The sequence below is a fragment of the Larimichthys crocea genome, chromosome XVI (assembly GCF_000972845.2).
Source record: "Larimichthys crocea isolate SSNF chromosome XVI, L_crocea_2.0, whole genome shotgun sequence".
Classification (NCBI taxonomy): Eukaryota; Metazoa; Chordata; class Actinopteri; family Sciaenidae; genus Larimichthys; species Larimichthys crocea.
The window spans coordinates 20741293-20760924 of NC_040026.1; the positions used below are offsets into that span (position 1 = coordinate 20741293).

A 19632-nucleotide genomic window follows, 5' to 3' on the forward strand; every position below is an offset into this window, starting at 1 on the left:
GTGTTTAGATTTTTTTTTGTTCCCCCGTGCGCAGCTGCGTCCGACCACGACGAGAACGGGTGTGTGTGTGTCAGCTTCGATACGCCTCCGATACGGCCAGCGGCCCAAAGATCTTGAAAAAGAAAAAGAAACACACCCCTTTGGATATTAGAAGCGATAAGGTGCTGACACACACAAGGCCCTCGCTGTTCTCTCTAACATGACAGCAGCCGTCGGCACCTCCGGAGCAGATTTGTATTTGCGACGGTGACCCGCGGCAAAGTCCGGGCCCTTCATCTAGACGGGCTCATTCAACGAGCCTTTCAAATCGAAATGATGAGGACCGCAGGAGAAGACGACAACACGTGGTGAGGTCTGGTTATGCGTGTGTCAGCCATAGCTTTACCCTTTTAAGGACATTAAAAGTGAAAATCTGGATGAAGGTCAACTACCTGTTAATGAAACATGTCAACCCTGCAGAGAAGCTTCAGATGCCTGTTGTGATATGCACTGAAGAGGATCAGTGTTTGCGTTCGACTCGTTGGCTTTATATGAAAATAGTTGTTTCAGTTACAACTTGAGTAGAGAGACAAGTCTACCCATCTGTGAAACACATGCTTTCTATTATTTTTCATACCGTCGGTAAACTAAAAGAAAACTGTTCAGTTTCGGTTCGTTCCTTTTATTTGTTTTTTATCTCTGGCCTGTGGTTTGCACTCTGGCATGCTGGGACACGGGTCACAGGGTCTGCACGCCGCCAGCTTCGCCTCCGTCGCGAGGTTGTTTCTGAAAATATCCTGCAGATCCGACGAACTGAGCGCAAAGTGACACGGGCTTTGCTTTGTTCAATCAACACCTTTGTTCTCGCCAGCATGTTCGGTAAACCCGACCTCTGATAACACACATGGAGCACGGTTTGGTTACAGCCAAGAACTAGCGTTCTCTCTGTATTGTACTGTACGTGCAAAGATGTTTTTTGTGCATGCTTGTGCAGTGAAGTAAAATCGCTGATGCGTCCTTCTTAATCCAAATAGGAGAAGACAAAGAGAGCACATGGTTGATGTCAAGGGTCTGCTCTGTGCTGGCCTCAAGAAGTAGGAAGAACTCTTTAACCGTCACTGTTTAATAACAGAATGCCATCCAACTGTTACGTCCCTGATTATTAAGTAAATAAACTAAGACATCTCCTGCTGTGCTAACCCCTCGTCTTTTTAGTTCCATGCTTTTGACTGACAGAAAACGGAATAAAGAAAAGATTAAACCATGTTTATATGGAAGGGGAACATTTGCTGATACACCCAAAGCAACAGAAAATACAGTAAAAGCACCAGGAGTAAATAATTTATCCATGAGTTTCAATCTTGTTTGCTGGAGCAAATGGGATGAGACTGTGTGAACGGGCTAACAAAGTTCCTGTCAGAGTCGGTCCTCCTCCAGCGCCAGAGCTTCGCCCCCTGAGACCCATCCTTCTTTCTGCCGTATTCTCGGCATCCCCCCCTCGCCCTCAAGTGCTAAGGCGACCGGTTAGCCTCTCGACGGGTTCTCGAAGTGAGCTGTCAACCGGCTGTCCTGCGGCTGTAACGGAAAATCTTCCTGTCGGGTTGTGGCGTGACACAGCTGCCGCAGTTCCTGGGAGTGACGGTGGCTGTCGCAAAACCAGAAAATGACACTGATTTAGCCGAGATACAGACCGCAGCAGAACAGCGACGTCTTCCCAAAAAGATCACCTTACAGGTTTATTTAGTTTTAAAAAAAAGAATTCCCTAAGCCCGGGGATAATGTCTGTTTTATCTGCCTCCTTAAAGCTTAAGTTAAAAGACACATTTCCTTTCTACTTCACAGCGCACTGGATAAAGGATGTAACAAAGTCTTACACAAAGACGACAGCGATTTCAAAGCAGTCGAGTGCCATTAAAAATTGTGGGCTGGTGAAATTGGAGACACTCTTCACCCCACCCTCTAACCCACCCGGTCGGTCGGTCGGTCGGTCTCTTCGTGAGCGATTACAACAAGAGAAGCACACAGATAAAAGATCTACAGGCACCCACCCACCTACACCACTTCCAGTGCACAGACAGCGGAAATGTTAAATCCCCAAGTGAGACAAGATATAATACACCCACACACACACACACGTATGGGTATAACACACGCCCCGATGTCTACCATTGTCAAGCTGATTACAGCTGTGTGGGTGTAAATTAATGGGAACACAGTAGTGGTTACTTCATTCTGCTTGAATGAGTGACGTGCCGCACAGTACGGTGACATTAATGGAGTAAAACACACGTGTTGCGCTTCAAGGCCTTTTTTCTTGTTTGTGTTGGAGGCAGGTGGGCAGGCGGACAATGCCACAGAGGACGCGTCTTTTGTTAGAGTGGACCTGGATGATTGCACAAGGTCTCGCTTACCTTTAGAGGAATATTTGGGAAAAACAATAATGACAGAGGCCCCTTCAAAAGCAAAGACTGGAGTTAAACAGCCACACTTACAGTAAGATACCTCACTTTTGTTCGAGGGCTGAAAAAAGGCAGCGATGTTTCTAAAAGCGAGCTTACAGCTGAGCCTCGGTAATGAGAGAAAACAGTTATTAAGACGCAAAATAAAGCCCAGAGGGGTAAAGTGATGTTATGCTGTAGACATAAACAAAGATAAACAATCTCTTTGTGATCCTCAGGTGGAGGAGAAAGCAAAAAAAAGCATTGCCTCATAGAAAGAGCAGAAGAGAGGAACAGCTCGTCTGCATCTTGACTCAGAGAGACTTGCCGTGTCATCGTGTAGCTGAAGATCTGCAGCGTTTCCTGTGAAACAGAGACAGACAAGGGGGTCCACACCCTGCACCAGCAGGACGACTTCCTCAGGTGGCGGAGGAGAACAGGTGGACCAACATGCCGACACAACGCGAGTAATGCTATACCGAGGGCAGAGACACAAAGGCAGACTCGCTAAGCCTTTTGTGCTCTTCAGTGCCGCCACCCTGTATAAAAAGGCCGGTGGATGTTATACGGAAATCTTTAAAAAAGGGGGGATGTTCGAGAGGCAGATTGGTAGGCAGGAGTCGGTGCGTCTGCTCAGGTTACCTCAGGGTGAGCTGGACTGATACAAAGCTTATAATACGGAGGGACAATAGAATTGGTTAGTTTATCTATGTGCACGCATGCATGCCTAGAGTTGTCACGATACCAAAATGAGTAACCACGATACTATACCAGACAAAGTATCGCGGTTCCGGGTATTATCGCGATACTGCGGCCTTTTTTTATTATTATTATTTTTATAAACTGCAATGTATTTGTACAAGTTAGTTTGAAACAACGACGTTTGTTTTTTAAGCAAAATTAGTGTTTCCACTAGTGAGTGTGTTGTCTCGTGTCTGGGCGAGACAGAACTTTAGCTTGTTGTTTGTTTTGAAGCGAGTTTCTATCGAAGCGGCGCTGTCTTCGCGGAGTTCGTTCTTGCCGGCAGAAACACACGAACAGCCAATCAGCTAACAGACGGGCGGACCCAGCATGCGGAAACAGCCTATCATATCCCTGGACGTCACCAGTAACAGGCAAACAGCCAATCATTCAGCAGCTGTGTAGTTCGGTTGCGGTTCCATGTTGGTTTGTTTACAAAGGAGTAGCATGCAGTGAGAAGCCGGGAGGAGAGCAGAGGCGGCCGCTATGTAGCGGAGACTGGCACCGGTAATATAGTAATCCACGGTAGTACCGTCGTGTAAAATTTCTGGTATAGTAGCGACGGTTATGATTTGGCACCGTGGGGTACCGTGTATACCGTGGGTATCGTGCAACTCTATGCACGCCATGGGTTAACACTTCCACCCTTCCTTCCTCAACCTGACAACGCTTAGTCACTCAATGTTTAGAGCGCCTACACCACAGCCCATGCTCAGATCAGAACGTGTTTTAAACAGACGTACTGTTCAGGGCGGTGCAGTTCGCTTTATCTAAAAATCACCTGTAATGCACACAGTCAAACACACCTCTACGCTTTATGCATCTAAGGCGAGATAACACAAATCACAGGAGATAGTGCGGCTGCGTACGCTTTCTAAAGTTTCACCCATAAAAAGCATCAGCAGATTAGAGTGTGTGTATGTTAAGAGGAAGTTGTGTGTGTGTGTGTGTGTGAGAAGGTTTTTCACGAGCCTGTATTGTATTAAAGTCTCAGTGACAGGAGACATAAATTCACGTAATGCAGAAAATGGTAAGCGGGAGCATGAAGGAGAAGTTAATAGTGTCTCCTGCCTCTCACACTGAGCAGTCTTGGCATGATTACAATGGTCATAATATAACCTTCAAGAATATAGAGCGTTTGGATGTGACTATTATGAGCAAAAAAACAAAGTCACACAAAACAAAAAAAAGCTTTTTTGTATTCTAAATATCACCTGTGGCTTTTTGAAACTGCTCAGAGGACGCTGTGTGATTACATAATGAGGGAGCGACGAGCTGGGTGGCAGTTAAGATTCAGGAAATTCAGCCTGAATAATAGTCATTGGAGAACAGGCGAGGAGCCCTTTTTTCTTTTTCCACATTTCTAAAGTATTAAGAGCAGAAGCTGAAAGCACGGAGACAATTACTCAAACTACAGAAATGACAGAGAGACGAGATCGAGGGTGCCTGGTGTGAATGTGATGTCTTCATCACGCTCAGCTTTACAATAAGTGTAGCTGGATGATTCTTCTTCAGTGGACGCATATGTGCTTTATTAAAAAGGCTAGAGGCGTTTATGAACTCAGTGATGGAGAAAAAAAAAGAGTCAACTTTTGCCAACCAGTTGACCACATACATGCTAATTTGGATTTTAATTAATATTTAAAAGACATGCCTCTTTCAGCAAATGGCAAGACGGAAAGCTTAATGAATTTCATCAGTTTTTTTTGTTAAAAATCATAAAAGTCACGCTGCAAACGAAGAAACTGTTAAACTGAGAATGTGAGACACGCCCACGGCTTCAGGGGGAAGCCTTGGTGCACGCCGGTAACCATTTTGTTTTCCGGCAGCGATGCCCTCGGCCCTAAAAGCCTCTTGGTTCGATTCAAATTAGCATTCAGTGTTTGGCTCACGGGCACACCATAAACAGGGCCCGCTTTTGTTAATTATCCACGGATCTCAGCGTTACAAAGAGTGTTCCTGCTTGCCTTTGGCTAAGTTACCTTCAGATGGAGAGGGTGAACTTGAGTTTCATGGAGAAAAAAAACAAAAAACAAACGTGATATCTTAAGAAAGTAGATGCCCTAAATATGTCAAATCAATATTCTCATTCTGTACTTTAATAGTTCACAGATACAGTATGAGTTCATGTCCACATAATGATCTTTCCAGAAACTAAAAAAGAAGCCAGCAGACTGAAATACAGAAAGTTTCAGAGCTCATGATATTTGTTATTCACCTCCGTCACAGATTTCATCATGTCATAACGGGTCGGCTAAACAAAAACATTTGGCTTTCGCAAGATTCGATGATATTACATCCATTGTCTGAGCACGCAAACCTCTGCCCCTGAGCTGCTAATGTTCAGCAGTGCGATGGATTGATGACAAGCAGAGAGGGCCGCTTTTAAAAAGGAGGAGTGCATCTTCAGCAAACCCATTATCGCTGTCCACAATCTGCTTCAGAGTGACACCAGTGCCAGAGGAACGGTTTGTCCTCTAGACATACAGGGGCCTCCGCGCTCGCTGCCTCCATTCACTGATAGCTCAACAATGCACGCTGGAGGTGCTGACGTGCCGCTATCTGTTTCAGGGGGAAAGGAGTGTCCAGAACGGTCAAAGGAAGATGAAACAGACACCAACACTGTTAGACAAAGCCCAAGAAGCTGCTTTGACATGTTGACACGCGCTAAAGACAAATTCTGATACGGTCCTAACCTGTTCACTGCAAATATTCAGACTGTTTTTAACCTGTAGAGCACTGACACGCTCGGTATTAGGACAGAGAACATCAGATGACGTGTCCCAGTTGATGCAACCACATCGTTTACTCAGCTTGTATGAGATCAGTCATTGCCAAAATGCAGTGCAGAAAGGTTCACTGGTGCCAGACAGCTCTGAGGTGGGTGTTTCCCCCGCTCTGACTCAAGCCTCAATAGTGTCTGCATCTCGACTTGTTGGTCACTGAAGCCCATAATCACAGTGTTTTGTTCAAAACTAAAGGCTAATCAGGGAGGTGGAGAGGAGGGGCTCCACCTGCCCATCAGTCAGTCAGTCATGTTCATCCCCCCTCGGGGGAGGGGGGCGGTGACGGCAGCTCCATTGTGGTGAGGTGTGTTCGCCCAAACAAGCTGCGGCATTGACAGTTCAGAGAGGCACTTTGCGTGTGAGAAGAAGCCCCGCGTCTGTTAAGTGTGATCCTCACAAAAGATGATGACGTGTTGGGTGACTTCTACGAGAAGCCGCGTTCTTCTCGTCTTTGGAAGCCGCGTTGTGTTTGCTTGTCAAAGCTCTAGTTAATAAGATCAAAAGGGACACATGTTGAATGGAAACAAGTTATGTACATGTTTCCTGATACGATACATGTTACTGTTACTAAGATACTCTTAAGTTATCCTGTGATCTAGGACAAAGAACTAAAGATTATGACGACTCCAAATATTTGCCTTGTGAGTATACCCGTTTTTATCCCTTATACCAGTGTTGTAGTATCAAGACCACTGAATGAAGGTCTTGGTCTCGGAGTTTACCACATTTTTACTTGTCTCTGTCTCGAACAAAATGACTCAGGATTTCAAGACCACGACTGCAGGGATATTACTAAATTGCCTATTTGTCGACATCACTTCGAATTAAAACTTCCAGTAACTTGACTAATCTCTATTGGATGGATGGCTGCTAATAAAATTTGACTTCCTAAACCAAAAAGAGAAGTCTTGGTCTTGGGTTGGTCTCATCCACTCATAGTCTCGGTCTTGATACACTGGTCTTGGTCATGGCCTTGGTCTCAGTTTAGGTGGTCCTGACTACAGCACTGCTTTACGCTTGCAAGAGATAGCTGAGGGGTCATGATTATTTCCCTGGAGTAAAAAAAAAGGTTGTTTTTATACACCGCCTCTTATCTCTGATTTCCAGGTCAGTGGATGACAAATGATTCTAACTGTTATAAGCCATCTAATTATTCTTTATGCTATAAATGTTGGAGTCTAAACACCAGGCCTTGGCCTGTAGTATTACATCATGTATCGCAAAATGTATATATCACTGAACTGGAAGAAATTCCTGAGAACTGATACTGAGAAAGACCTTGCTTTAACCGTTTCCAATATTTGTCTAAAATGACTGTTGGAAACTGGACAGGGCCGGTTTTTACTGACTGCATGAGATGAGCCGGTATATTAAAGGATTCACATCAGTTGGAAAGCTGTGCTGCATAAAATCAACACCCTAAAAGTACTTCATTAGACCGCTGCTGCTGCCTGCCAAGACTCTTTTATAAATGAGCCGCCTCCAGCTCCGTGTCCGTCTGCTTTACGGAGTTTGTCCTGAACCTTTAAATGTTTCAGTGCCTCCACTCTGATAGAAATGTACAAAATGTACAAGGACAGTGTCAATAACTACCATCATCGACAGACGTTTTCTGAAACCTTCAACTTCAATGAAGATTAGTGTCAGAAACAGGATTTGCGACTGCTGGGACTTACTTACTTTGGCAACGTTTCAGGGACAGTTACGGCCACACACAACAGATAAAGTTAAAGTCATGCACCCTCAAAATAAAATCAAAACATTACTGGAAACCAGAATATTATTAAAATCCTTGTATCTATGTTTAACCAACACTCAGTATCTGCTCCAGCTTCCCCTCTGGGCATTATCTTGGGGGTATATGATAGATGGATTTACCCTTCATGACTTTATCAGAGGAAAGCATCTGTCTCCAGTCTGAGGCTGCAAGAGATCTGTTTGTACACTTTGAAATAAAATGGCACCCCATGGTCGACAAAGACAAAAGCCTTAAAAAGAAATTAAGTATTAAACAGGCGCTGTCTGGTAAAATATTCATTTAAATCCAGAATCAAAAGAGATATCCATCCAGGCCTTTTTTGTGTCACCTTGCTAGGCAATTAAAAAGGATTTTCCCTTCCCGTCTCCTAGGCTGAACTAACAGCTTGGTGGAGGCCATTAAAACAAACAAAAAACCCTCAAAACTATCAATGTCAAAGATCAGCTCACTCTTTTGTTTTAGCTAAGCTGTTGGAAAACAGGATCTTAAGAGCAGCATCTGCACCGAGGAAGGGATCTCGTTTTTTTGTTAACTAAGCCTCTGATGTGTTTGGCCTTTAACTCGAAAAAAAAAAAGGGGCAGCCCACAAAAATGCCGAAAACATAATCCTCTGACTGACAAAACACGTTTGAACAGTCAATTACAACGCCTAGCCGGTGGAACTAATATGACAAGCAGCAATACTTTTACAACTCCATCTGTCTCGTGATATCTTTGAAGCCTGCCACGCAAGAAAAACAAATACAGTACACCCTCAATGCGGGGGGTTATTCTAAAAAGGTACCCACTGCAATCCATCAAGTGGAGTCTCAAGCAGGATGAGAATAAATTGCACAATAAAGGATAGAGATGCCATCATGCTCGAGGTATTCTATAGCATCCGTTTGAAACCGTATCTTCTGTCGCTACTTCTCAGCAGGAAACAGACACAAATCCAGAGTTGGAAGGTTTTGATTGTCTTTGAAGAGCCTGGCGGTCGGTACAGTATTATCCGCTCTGAGGTCTTGTTACAACTAATGATCCTTTTCAAGAGGTACCCCCAAACTAGAATGAGAGGAGCCCTATCTTGGAAAATTGTGGCAGCCTTGACTGTTGGGTGGGGGGGGGCGCATCAAATCGGCCCAGCCTGAGGCAGACGGCTACCACCTACTGTGCCGCCGATGCCACCGTCTACACCTAGAGTCTGTCAAACGATATCGGTGTAGTCAAGTTGGCAAGCGTCGCTGTAGTCACAGCCAAACAGCTTTCGAAGTGAACAGAGCCCATCGAAGATATAGCACCCTCGCATAAAAGCCAACAAAGAGGAATGGGTGATTATTGTCTATACTGATGTGCTGACATTCTTTAGAGAAATGAATGGCCATGGAGAGATTTATTTTGCTGTGATTAAGAAACACACAAACAACAGCAAAATTAATGTCCTAAGACAGCCTGCACAGTCTTTCTGGCATGCTCACGTCATATCCTAGTACACTGCCTCCCTCTGCATGCCAATGGCATCTTTAAAAATGTATATACACTGCAAGATATTATTGATTGTTTATTGGTTTCATTAATAATTCTAACTGTGTTGAACATTTTACAAATAGATGGTTTTATTTAAGTTCATGTTGACATGTCAGTTACTGTGTACAAGAAAGGGGGCTACGATTGAGGGCTGACTTTGATGTGGATGTAAACAACCTCAAATGAAAGCTGACAGTCGGCGTTTAAACCGCATAGCCAGTGTTACATTTCAAATCAAATGTGACGCAGTAAAGAGCCAAAACAAAAAAAAAGGGTCAGACTGTCCTAATACTTTCTGACTCCACTGTAATATAAACATTACAGTCAAAATTGTATCAGTACAGTTTAAAAGAACCCACACAGATGCATGTATCATACCAGATCCCTCACAGGAGGCTTCTATATGTAAACTGTGAGTGAATTTCCCATTTCATATGGCACTACACTAAACTGACCTCTGAAAGTGAATATGAACAAAAAGATGATAGAGGGAATGACAACAGTTGCAATGCAACAACATGAGCTTAAAATTTTTAATCTTCTAAACTCAAAAAGTTACTTCTTCTAAACACAACATTTAACAGATAATTGTCTGCGTAACTTATCCTCATGTTCAGTCATGTATCCATACACTCTGACCAAGATGCACGCAGAAGGAAGGCACGAAGGAGGGTAAATAATGCAAGCCTGCACAAGACGAGCGGAGATGGGCGTAGCTTTGGGTGGATGGGGCTGGGGGGCTTGTGGGGGCTCGCTTATAGCGTGCCAGCCTCAGACAGCTCACCACAGGAGAGACGCAGACACAAAAGAAAACTCACTGTCATGGTCACGAAAGCAGAAATGACAGTAGGCAGCCACAAAACAGGCCAGCTTGAATTTTCATCAAAACAAAAACACGCGAGCTGACACGGTGTGACTTACACTACGGCCGCTGTCAAAACAGCAGAGTGGTACTTATTTGGCAGTGAAAGGCCATATCAGGTCTGTTTTACACCGCTGGGGACCTCAGACTTCCTCAGGGTCTTTTGGGCTCCAGCCTGGAACTCTCATCTGACCCAATTATCCAATTAGCTGAGGTAGTGGCCAGACTGGAAGGTGATGACGGCTGGAACACCTGTGGAGGCTGCGCCTGGTGTGGGGCCCAGGGGTCCTGGAGACTACACCAAGTTGCACTTTTTCTTTAGCCAGAACTCTCTATAGCTGGAACTGGAACAACTTTGGTGAGACTTGGGAGTTTGCAGAGTTAGTATTAGCTGTTTTACAGGCTTCAATGGCCATTCTAGAAACGCTCATAACTGCCATGATCTATTTAAGAGAGCTACTTGAACTGGAAGCTCAAATAATTACATCCCTCCGCTGCTGGAGCTGACTGTCTTCCCTGATTGTAAAGACAAGACAGACATGACAGCATTAAGTCTTTTGACTGTGGTGAGAAACTCTAGACTGAAATGCCATTGTTACGTGACTCCAAGAGCTTACACCCTTCCGTCAGTTTCCTAAATAGAGTAACATTTTAAAAGGAAACCACAACATTTCTGTTTACCCTGCGGGCACTTCCCAATGGGACAAAGAGCAGGCTTGGCTTTTGACAGCTCCACTGAAGGTCTGGCTGCCACTTCCAAGAGCCAAAGTATTTTTCTCTCCCTCAAGGCATTTTGCTGCTTTCCTCAAGGTAATTCGACAGTTGTGTGGTCATACACATTTGCACACTCTATAGATGCTGAGCATTAAGGGATTAGGGCCTGGCAGTAGCATCCATAAGAGCTGATCTTCACGAGGGTCTTCCTCCGCTTCGATTCGTTTGTCAAGTTTCTGTTTGATTTTGTCATATAAAGAGGCATCGAGCTTTGATCACGACTAACCACACTAATAGTGAAGCGCCCCGAGATGAAAGGGAATATCTGGCAACAGATCTGAAGGTCGGATGTTTTTCTTCTGCATTCCACTTTTTCCTTTCCAGGATTGTGAAAAACAAATGGACGACCAAAGTGTTGAGATCATTTACACGCAGGTGAGGGCGTGTCAGCCTGACAGAGCGTTAGTCCGTCACAAAGAAGTGCAGAGTGCCGCCACGGTTGTAGCGCAACAGGCAATTACGTGTCACACATAACATGCCTTGTGCTTGTGTCTGTGTGTATAATTACGCACAGGAAAATGACATTCTTCTCCAAACAAAGCAGCACCAGCGATTACTATGACATGGTATCCAGAGAAGGCACATACTTCTCATACCAGCCAAGCAGAGGGAGACAGGATACCACCGACTACAAATAAGTTTACATTCCTAATGTTGTTTATCCTTTTAACCACCGTTTAAATGAAAGATGTGCCCTCGCATGACGCCGTCTGACTTCAAAGTCAGTCTCACTACCAGACAGGTGGCTAATTTGTCTGAAACAATAATCCGTCTCCAATTAAGACGATGATGGCACGCGAAATGTCCCCACGGGGAGCGAGGGATGAGGGAGCAGACTCGATATGAGTAGCGTGAAGGCTCGGCCTCACATACCAGCTACTAGCCACAAAAAAGTTCTTGGCTTCAAATGAGGAAAACAATGATACATTTTGGGTTAATACAAACAAGGCCATTTATCAAAAACAGAGAGAAATGTTGGAAGTAATATTCCACCAGGACCTCGGTTCACTGTGTATTTATTTATCTATAGAAAACATGTGAAGCATTCCCAAAATACCATACGTTAACAGTGGACCACTTTTTACTCATGTGTCATATGTAAAATGAACTTTAATCCTGTCAAAAAAAACCTCATAGTTACTCTCTGGAGTGTCCATTTATACAATAAAATAGTCTCACAACTTCAAACTGAGGTTTTTTGACTGGTCTCTGGTTTAATGCAAAAGGAAGCATTTAAAAATCTTATGATGACAGTGAAACTTTTTAGCGTTTTTGACTAGAACTTGGAAACTTGACGCAGCAAGAAGTTGGAAACATGTTTGGCCTGCGTAACTCATCACATTGCTTCCTAATTTTGCCATTTTAATTTTGCAAAAATGCTAAAGTTGACCCACTTTTTGAGAAGTGATAAGATGCCCCGACTATTTCCTGCAGGGGTTTTAAACACACACTTATCTAATTTGCGACTAATATTTGGTCTACATGTGCTCTGGACCTCACCCTCTGCTCGCGCTTCACCTTCACTGCAGGTTTGAAACTAGACCTGAGCCGAGGAGGCCAACAGAGAGGCACTGAAAGGCAAATAACATTGTTTCAATGAAATATGAAGCCGCGTTGTATCCTAACCTCGGGGCTCGGTTAGTGGAGAAAATGAAGACTGACAGCGCTGATGTGAGGGTGGGCCCACAGATAAAGAGAAGGGGTACGAACAGTGGCGACAGCCTCTTACATCGACGCTCTGAGCGTCTCAAGCTCGAATCTGGGCTACTCTCGGCAGCATGAGGAGGAGACGGGGACATTCTTCAAATACCTGCAGGATATTTACACACCTGCTCTGTGTGAGGTAGAGGCGCACAGCACAGTTCTGTTTCAGGCCACTGAAGACACAATACAATTTTAACCTGAGCGATGGACTGATTGACACTATTCAGACCTGACTACAAAAACAAGAACCGTGGAAATATTTGCACATTCGTATCCATACGATGTAACTCCACCCCCCTGGGTTGATGCACAGAGGGGGGAGGACACTGTACCTAAATCACAGAAAGCTAGTTCAGGTCCAGGATGATCAGTATCAGTACAATTTAAGTTTGTTTGACTTGGCGGGACGCTTCATTATTGTCGTGAAACAATGCAGACAGCAGTTGGAAGGTTGCCGTTGATGGGGGTGGGTGGAGGGTTGGCCCCAGGGGCAGGAACCTGCAGTGTAATCAAGGCTTTTGCCAAATTACAGGCCAAAGACACTGCTAAACAGAGTTCAACCTCGGGCTGAGGAACACGTCACCCCGTACACTAATATTCTTAAGTCACAGTAAATTCCTGTGCACAGCGTCAAACACTTGACAGCAGAGGAAGGCCATACTTACTCCAGGCACTCTAAATGTGTCTAAGCGCACTAGCTCGCCTTGGTTTACAGCTCCAAAAAGAGCTTTCAGCAGGGAAATAATAATAGCATCACAGTCAACTCAATACATTTTTGAGATGCGTAGCAAAAGAGGAATGTGGTATGGGTAAAAAAAAAAAACAATAAAAAGAGTGAGGGCTGGCTCTTTTAGCATTTTCTAGAACACAAGCATCATTATAAGAAGAAGAAATGTGCGTTTCCGTCAACAAGCACGTTCGTGTTTGTATAACATGTCAACAAAAAAATGTATTATCCTTCACAGGACCAACAGATATCGTGCCAGCTCTGGCCCTCGTCACGTTCTGTCCAAAAGGAAATTGGTACTTAAAAAAATAAACTTATGAAAGACACGAAACATCTGCACAATTATGCAACCCATGTGTTTAATTTTTTTTTTTGTTGCTTCGTCGGATCTTTGGGGTAAAGTTTGGAGTAAATTAGCTGTGGCTAATTACTCATTTTACCATGATTATCGGACAATAAACATGTATAACGCTGCAGTACGTCCTAATGTTCAGGTGTGATGACAACGTATGGAAGCGGTGAATGCTGGATGATAGTAACGACACGTGATTTGAGTTTTAATTCAGAGGGTTTGTGCTATGATTAGGCCTACATATGGTGTCCAAAGATAGCCATGCGTGTCCTTGAATGACCCCCCCGTCTGAGGATAACTGACCTGGTTGATTGAATTGGCGGTACAGGAGGCGAGGCCCGTTCCGAGGCAAGACACGAAGAAGAGTAGAGGGTCAAAGGGCACTGGAGCCATCGCAAAGCCAGCCGCTGCAGTTGTGACCACCAGTGCTGAAATCACCAAACAAAAGAACATTTTAAAAATAGGAAGTCTTACAGTAACAGCTGAAGAACACTGCTTTTATTTATATCAGTCAATAATAACTGTCTAGAGAGCAGACGTCATGTCTTGGTGGAACTACACACAGTACTTATGTGTCACAGTACAGGCTCCCCATAGCACCGGAAGTAATATATTAAGCCAGGGTTGTTTGGAATAAGCATAAGGATAAACAGCAGAGAAGTGTATTAAGGTGAATGTCTCCTGTGCCAAAAGCTGGAGCCTTAAATTACACCGGGCACAGTGTAATTTAAGGCTCGTGTGCGGGTGGCTGCCGGAGCTCATCATGAAAATGTTTGTAACCCCACCAGAAGCACGACTCTCCACCCGGCTCTGCCAAGAATATGTGGCCGGGCCTATTTTTTGATTGACGTCGACGTCAGCAAAGAGAAGATGGAGCTGGCCGGAAATCAGACGCACAAAAGGGCTTAGAGGATCTGGACGATTTTCAAAATAAAACATCCAATCATTAAAAACAGCCCGAAGGCAAACAATTTAACTACACGGTCTATTCACGTGACCAAATCTGAGCAAGTTAAAAGTCTGGCAGGGAAAAAGCTCAGCTTCTCCTGGTGTGGTGTGAAGCTGCGTGGAGAAAAGACCAAAACAGCGTTGCGGGCGTGATGTCACAGAAACATGCCCGGTGGTGTTCTGGCATAGACGAAGTCCTTCTGATGCCGAGAAACACAGCAGGAGTTCCATAAACTCACTCGCTCAGTAAATGAACAACAAGATTCTCTCTGACACTGCGCTCTGCATGAAATCTTTCCTGCTTCCCAGAACACATCTCTGCATTCACTTCATCCATCTGGTCTTTGCATGTTGGAACTTCCACAAATTAACAGTTCACGACAAAAATCAAGATGTACCGTGTACTCTACCTGTGAGTTTGACTTTGGCAAGCCTGGCATAGATATCTGGCAGATCAGTCACGTTAACCTTTATCTCCTTCCACTGTCTGTCTAGACGTGCCTCCTTCGCCTCTTCCGACTCTACATGCACGTAGGGGGTCTCGTCTCGTTTCGAAACCGCGCTGGACACAGAAGCATTCTGCGCCGCCACATCTTCCGCCGTGGGCTTCGAGTCAGATATTTCAGCCTGTGCTTTACTGGTGACATCCTCTGGCTGCGAAACCACGGGATCGATAGTTGATATTCTCTGCACTTGTCTCTCAACGTGGTCTTCTCTCTCGTCCAAGATGGTCAGGGCTGGAGCCTGTTCCGGGACGGCACGTTGGTGAAGCTCACTTTTGTTCTTTGTTACATACTGAAAAGGAAAACAGTGCGGTGTTACGGCAATAACACAGAATGCAGACACGTACGACAAAAGAAATATAAAATATCTGCGAATGATACCTGGCGTTTCAGGAAGTTGAGATGCTGATACGTCAGCCAGTTTGTCGGGTCTCTTCGGTACAGCTGAATGAGGCTGCGAGCGCTCTGATTACACCGAGGAACATTTTGAACCAATTTCCTTTTCACGCTCACACCAATCAAACCTACAAGAAAATATGCAAAATACAATGTTTAGTGGCTGAAATAAAAACTGTAGATTTATAGATTTATAGATTTATAGATAGATAGATAGATCGATCTTTATTAATCCCCTCAACTCAGTTTTTATTTACATGCAAACACACATACAGTACAAGTACAAGGCTCATAGACATGCAAATGTGGAGAGAGATGGTGGAGTAATGGGCAGCCAGCCAGAGCGGCGCCCTGCGAGCAGTTGGGGCGGTTCGGTGCTTTGCTCAAGGGCACCTCGGCAGTGTCACCTCTCCAGCTACCAGTCCACCTTCCATATCTTCAGTCCATGTTGGACTTGAACCGGCCACCTTCGGTTCCCAAGCCTCTATGGACTGAGCTACTGCCACCCCAATAGATGTTATTATATCAAATCAAATTTTTTTTTGTATAGCCCAAAGTCACAAAATACATTTGCCTCTGAGGGATTTACAATCAGTACAGGGAGTGACACCCTCTGTCCTTAGACCCTCGGTTCGAGTTGCCCACAAAAAACCTTTAACAGGGAAAAAAGGTGGAAGAAACCTCAGGAAGAGCCACAGAGGAGGGATCCCTCTCCCAGGACGGACAGACGTGCAACAGATGTCACGTGTACGGAACAAATCAACACAAACATACTGTACAAAACAATGACTGATAAAATGATTACAGTAGCAGTGAAACATGAGATAGAGAGACACAGATGCACAGCAGCAGCGAATCAGAAACTAACTATAAACTGTAATGGAGATATGGTATAGAATATACAGGGTTCCCACACCTTTTTCATGAACAAATTCAAGCACCAGTTTTTACATTTTTCCAGCACCTTTAAATAGGTAGCCTACTAGTTGTGTTTGCCATGATGGTCATGGGAAGCGCAGCGGTGCCACTGTATGGCATAATAATATGGGTCTAATTAGCATTATTTCATATGGTGGTAGATTGACTGTTTTGATTTTTAACTAATTGTGAATTGGCTTGTATTTGTCAGCTTGTGAGCGGTGTATTGTGCAACTACCATAGCGCAATAACAGTGACAAATAGACATCACACAAAAATTCAAGCATTTTCACAACCTTGAAAACACTGAATTGAAATTCAAGCATTTTCAAGGAATTCAAGCACCCGTGGGAACCCTGAATATAATAAATAAAAATACTAAGGTAGAATAAATAAATAAAAACACAGAATGGGGCATGGACACTTAAAAAACAAGATAAACAGGTAGATAAGGTGCAGTGGCAAGATAATATGATGATAATGTTCCTGTTAATAACAGTATATAAGAATAATAACAACAGATAGATGATAGATAATAGATATAACTCAGTTTTAGTCAACTTTATGATAATTTTAGCAGCTCGTTAACAAAAAACAAATGATATTTTTAATATTTTACACACCTCATTCGCAGAGAAACTGCAGCACAACACAAACATGATGCTGTGTCCTTAAGTTGACCTGTCACGTAACCTCACGTCAACACGGCTTTGTGTGCTGCTTTCCTCTCGTAATGCTGACACACACACACACAGTTATAATAAAAATAGCTCAAACCCCGTCATTAATTTATCTAATTTAAGATGCAGATGTGTTTGAATCCATCTAAGGTCACCAAACATCTCTGCTAACACAGGTTAGCCACATGCTAACCTAGCCGGCTAGCTTCCGCGTGAGCTCTAACGGCTGTTTTCGGCGGGAATAAATTAAAAACAGATTCACGGTGTGACCGCGTGTCAGACCGGATCTCAGACAGCCCGCGTGTCTTACCTGACAGTCTGCTGCATGGGGTCTTAAACATGTTCTCGGTTCATACAGCCGGCTCCGGTGTCCCCTTCACATGCAGCGAGCCGCCATTTTCACCTCGTACGGTAGAAAGAAGCACTTCCGGTGCAGAGCCACAGCGCCGCGAGAAGGCAGGGCCGGTTCTAGATGTTTGAGGGGCCCGTGCAAGATGATGTGTGGGGGGCCCACAAAACATAAAATCAGCATTGAACATAAAATCACAAAACATGAAATCACAAAACATGAAATCAGCATTAAACATAAAATCACAAAACATAAAATCAGCATTGAACATAAAATCAGCATTAAACATAAAATCACAAAACAAAAAAATCAGCATTGAACATAAAATCACAAAACATAAAATCAGCATTAAACATAAAATCACAAGACAAAAAAATCAGCATTAAACATAAAATCACAAGACAAAAAATCAGCATTGAACATAAAATCACAAAACATAAAATCAGCATTGAAAATAAAATCACAAAACATAAAATCAGCATTGAACATAAAATCACAAAACAAAAAATCACAAAACATAAAATCACAAAATATAAAATCACAAAACATAAAATCAGCATTAAACATAAAATTACAAAACATGAAATCACAAAACATAAAATCACAAAATATAAAATCACAAAACATGAAATCAGCATTGAACATAAAATCACAAAATATAAAATCACAAAACATAAAATCACAAAACATGAAATCAGCATTGAACATAAAATCACAAAATATAAAATCATGAAACATAAAATCAGCATTGAACATAAAATCACAAAATATAAAATCAGCATTGAACATAAAATTACAAAACATAAAATCAGCATTGAACATAAAATCACAAAACATGAAATCAGCACTGAACATAAAATCACAAAACATAAAATCAGCATTGAACATAAAATCACAAAACATAAAATCGGCAATGAACATAAAATCACAAAATATAAAATCGGCATTGAACATAAAATCACAAAACATAAAATCAGCATTAAACATAAAATCACAAAACAAAAAATCAGCATTGAGGGAAAAAACATTATTACGTATTTTGAATACAAAGAAAAGAAACTGTATTAAGAAAATGTATTATTGTCAACCTTTATATTTTATTAGGGAAATTTCACATCCATAAATGTATGCATCCACATAGTCTGCATATAGCAAGAAACGCTCCTAAACAAGCAGCAAATAATTATACAAAAATAATATTTTAAATAATAATACTCACTGAAACTGATATGTATTCATCATATTACCAATAATTATATAATAATTGCCATGAAATTGCCTCTAGAATTACTGCAGTTGCCTCTTATATCAGATAACTGACAGATTAAATTGAAAATAGACACACACAGAATATTAAGATTCAAAATCCATTAGTGTAATATGATATAAATGGATAATTTTACAGATTTATAAATATTGTATTATGTTCTTTCAGTTTCAGTTGTTACATTTGGGGTTATTTCTTGCCCCTAAATGAGTCTGCAGCATTTAAAAATGTTTTTTTAACAGGATATGTTGATATGTCTCAGTAAGAAAACTGTGTCAGTATATATATTTTCAGTATATTTCATATACAGGTAAACACAGGTTAACTGTACAATGAAATGTGTTGGACAAACAAAAACGGGTCACCAGTAAGAGCACTAGTTGCATTAGCAGGAATTAGTTTGACTGTCATTGGCAGCAATGGACATAAAGGATGAGATATGATAGAGAAATACATTAAAATTCAGTTAAATTTAGTCATACATGTGTTTATATAGCACGTAGTCTCATGCACTGCACATCATTTTGACCCATTCATACACTGACAGCAGAGGCTGCCATGCAAGGTGCCAACTGCTCATCAGAAAGTAACTAATCACATTCACAGTGGGAGCAGTTTGGGGTTCAGTGTCTTGCCCAAGGACACTTTGACATGCAGACTCGAGGAACCAGGGTTTGAACTACATTGTGTGTTAAAGTGATAACCCAGGTTTCCTTGTTTGAACATTTCATTTCATGCCTTTAAGTCCATTACCTTGTATTCCTTGTGTCATGTTTTCATAGTTCTCTATGATCTCTATTTCAGGCATTGTGATTTACAAAAACAACAGAGAACAGCCGTCTTTTTCCCATTCCAAACAGCTGTATATTAGTGTAATGATGTGATATTAGTTTCTAAAGGAATCACGGCTCCTTTTTGACATTTTAATACCTGGAAAACTTCA

At 42.6% G+C, this 19632-nt stretch overlaps 1 protein-coding gene across 1 annotated transcript in view; it reads right to left on the minus strand.

Moving 5' to 3' along the window:
* The window catches only part of cox10 (cytochrome c oxidase assembly factor heme A:farnesyltransferase COX10), a 30848-nt gene extending 13334 nt beyond the window's left edge, over nt 1–17514 (minus strand). Inside the window, exons 1-4 of the mRNA XM_010749976.3 lie at nt 17384–17514; nt 15461–15603; nt 14987–15371; nt 13932–14056 (exon numbers count right to left, since the gene is read on the minus strand). Coding sequence (XP_010748278.3) covers nt 13932–14056; nt 14987–15371; nt 15461–15603; nt 17384–17414 — 684 coding nt within the window. The 5' untranslated portion in view covers nt 17415–17514. The remainder of the gene's footprint in view (nt 1–13931; nt 14057–14986; nt 15372–15460; nt 15604–17383) is intronic.
* Between the last annotated feature and the right edge of the window lie 2118 nt (nt 17515–19632).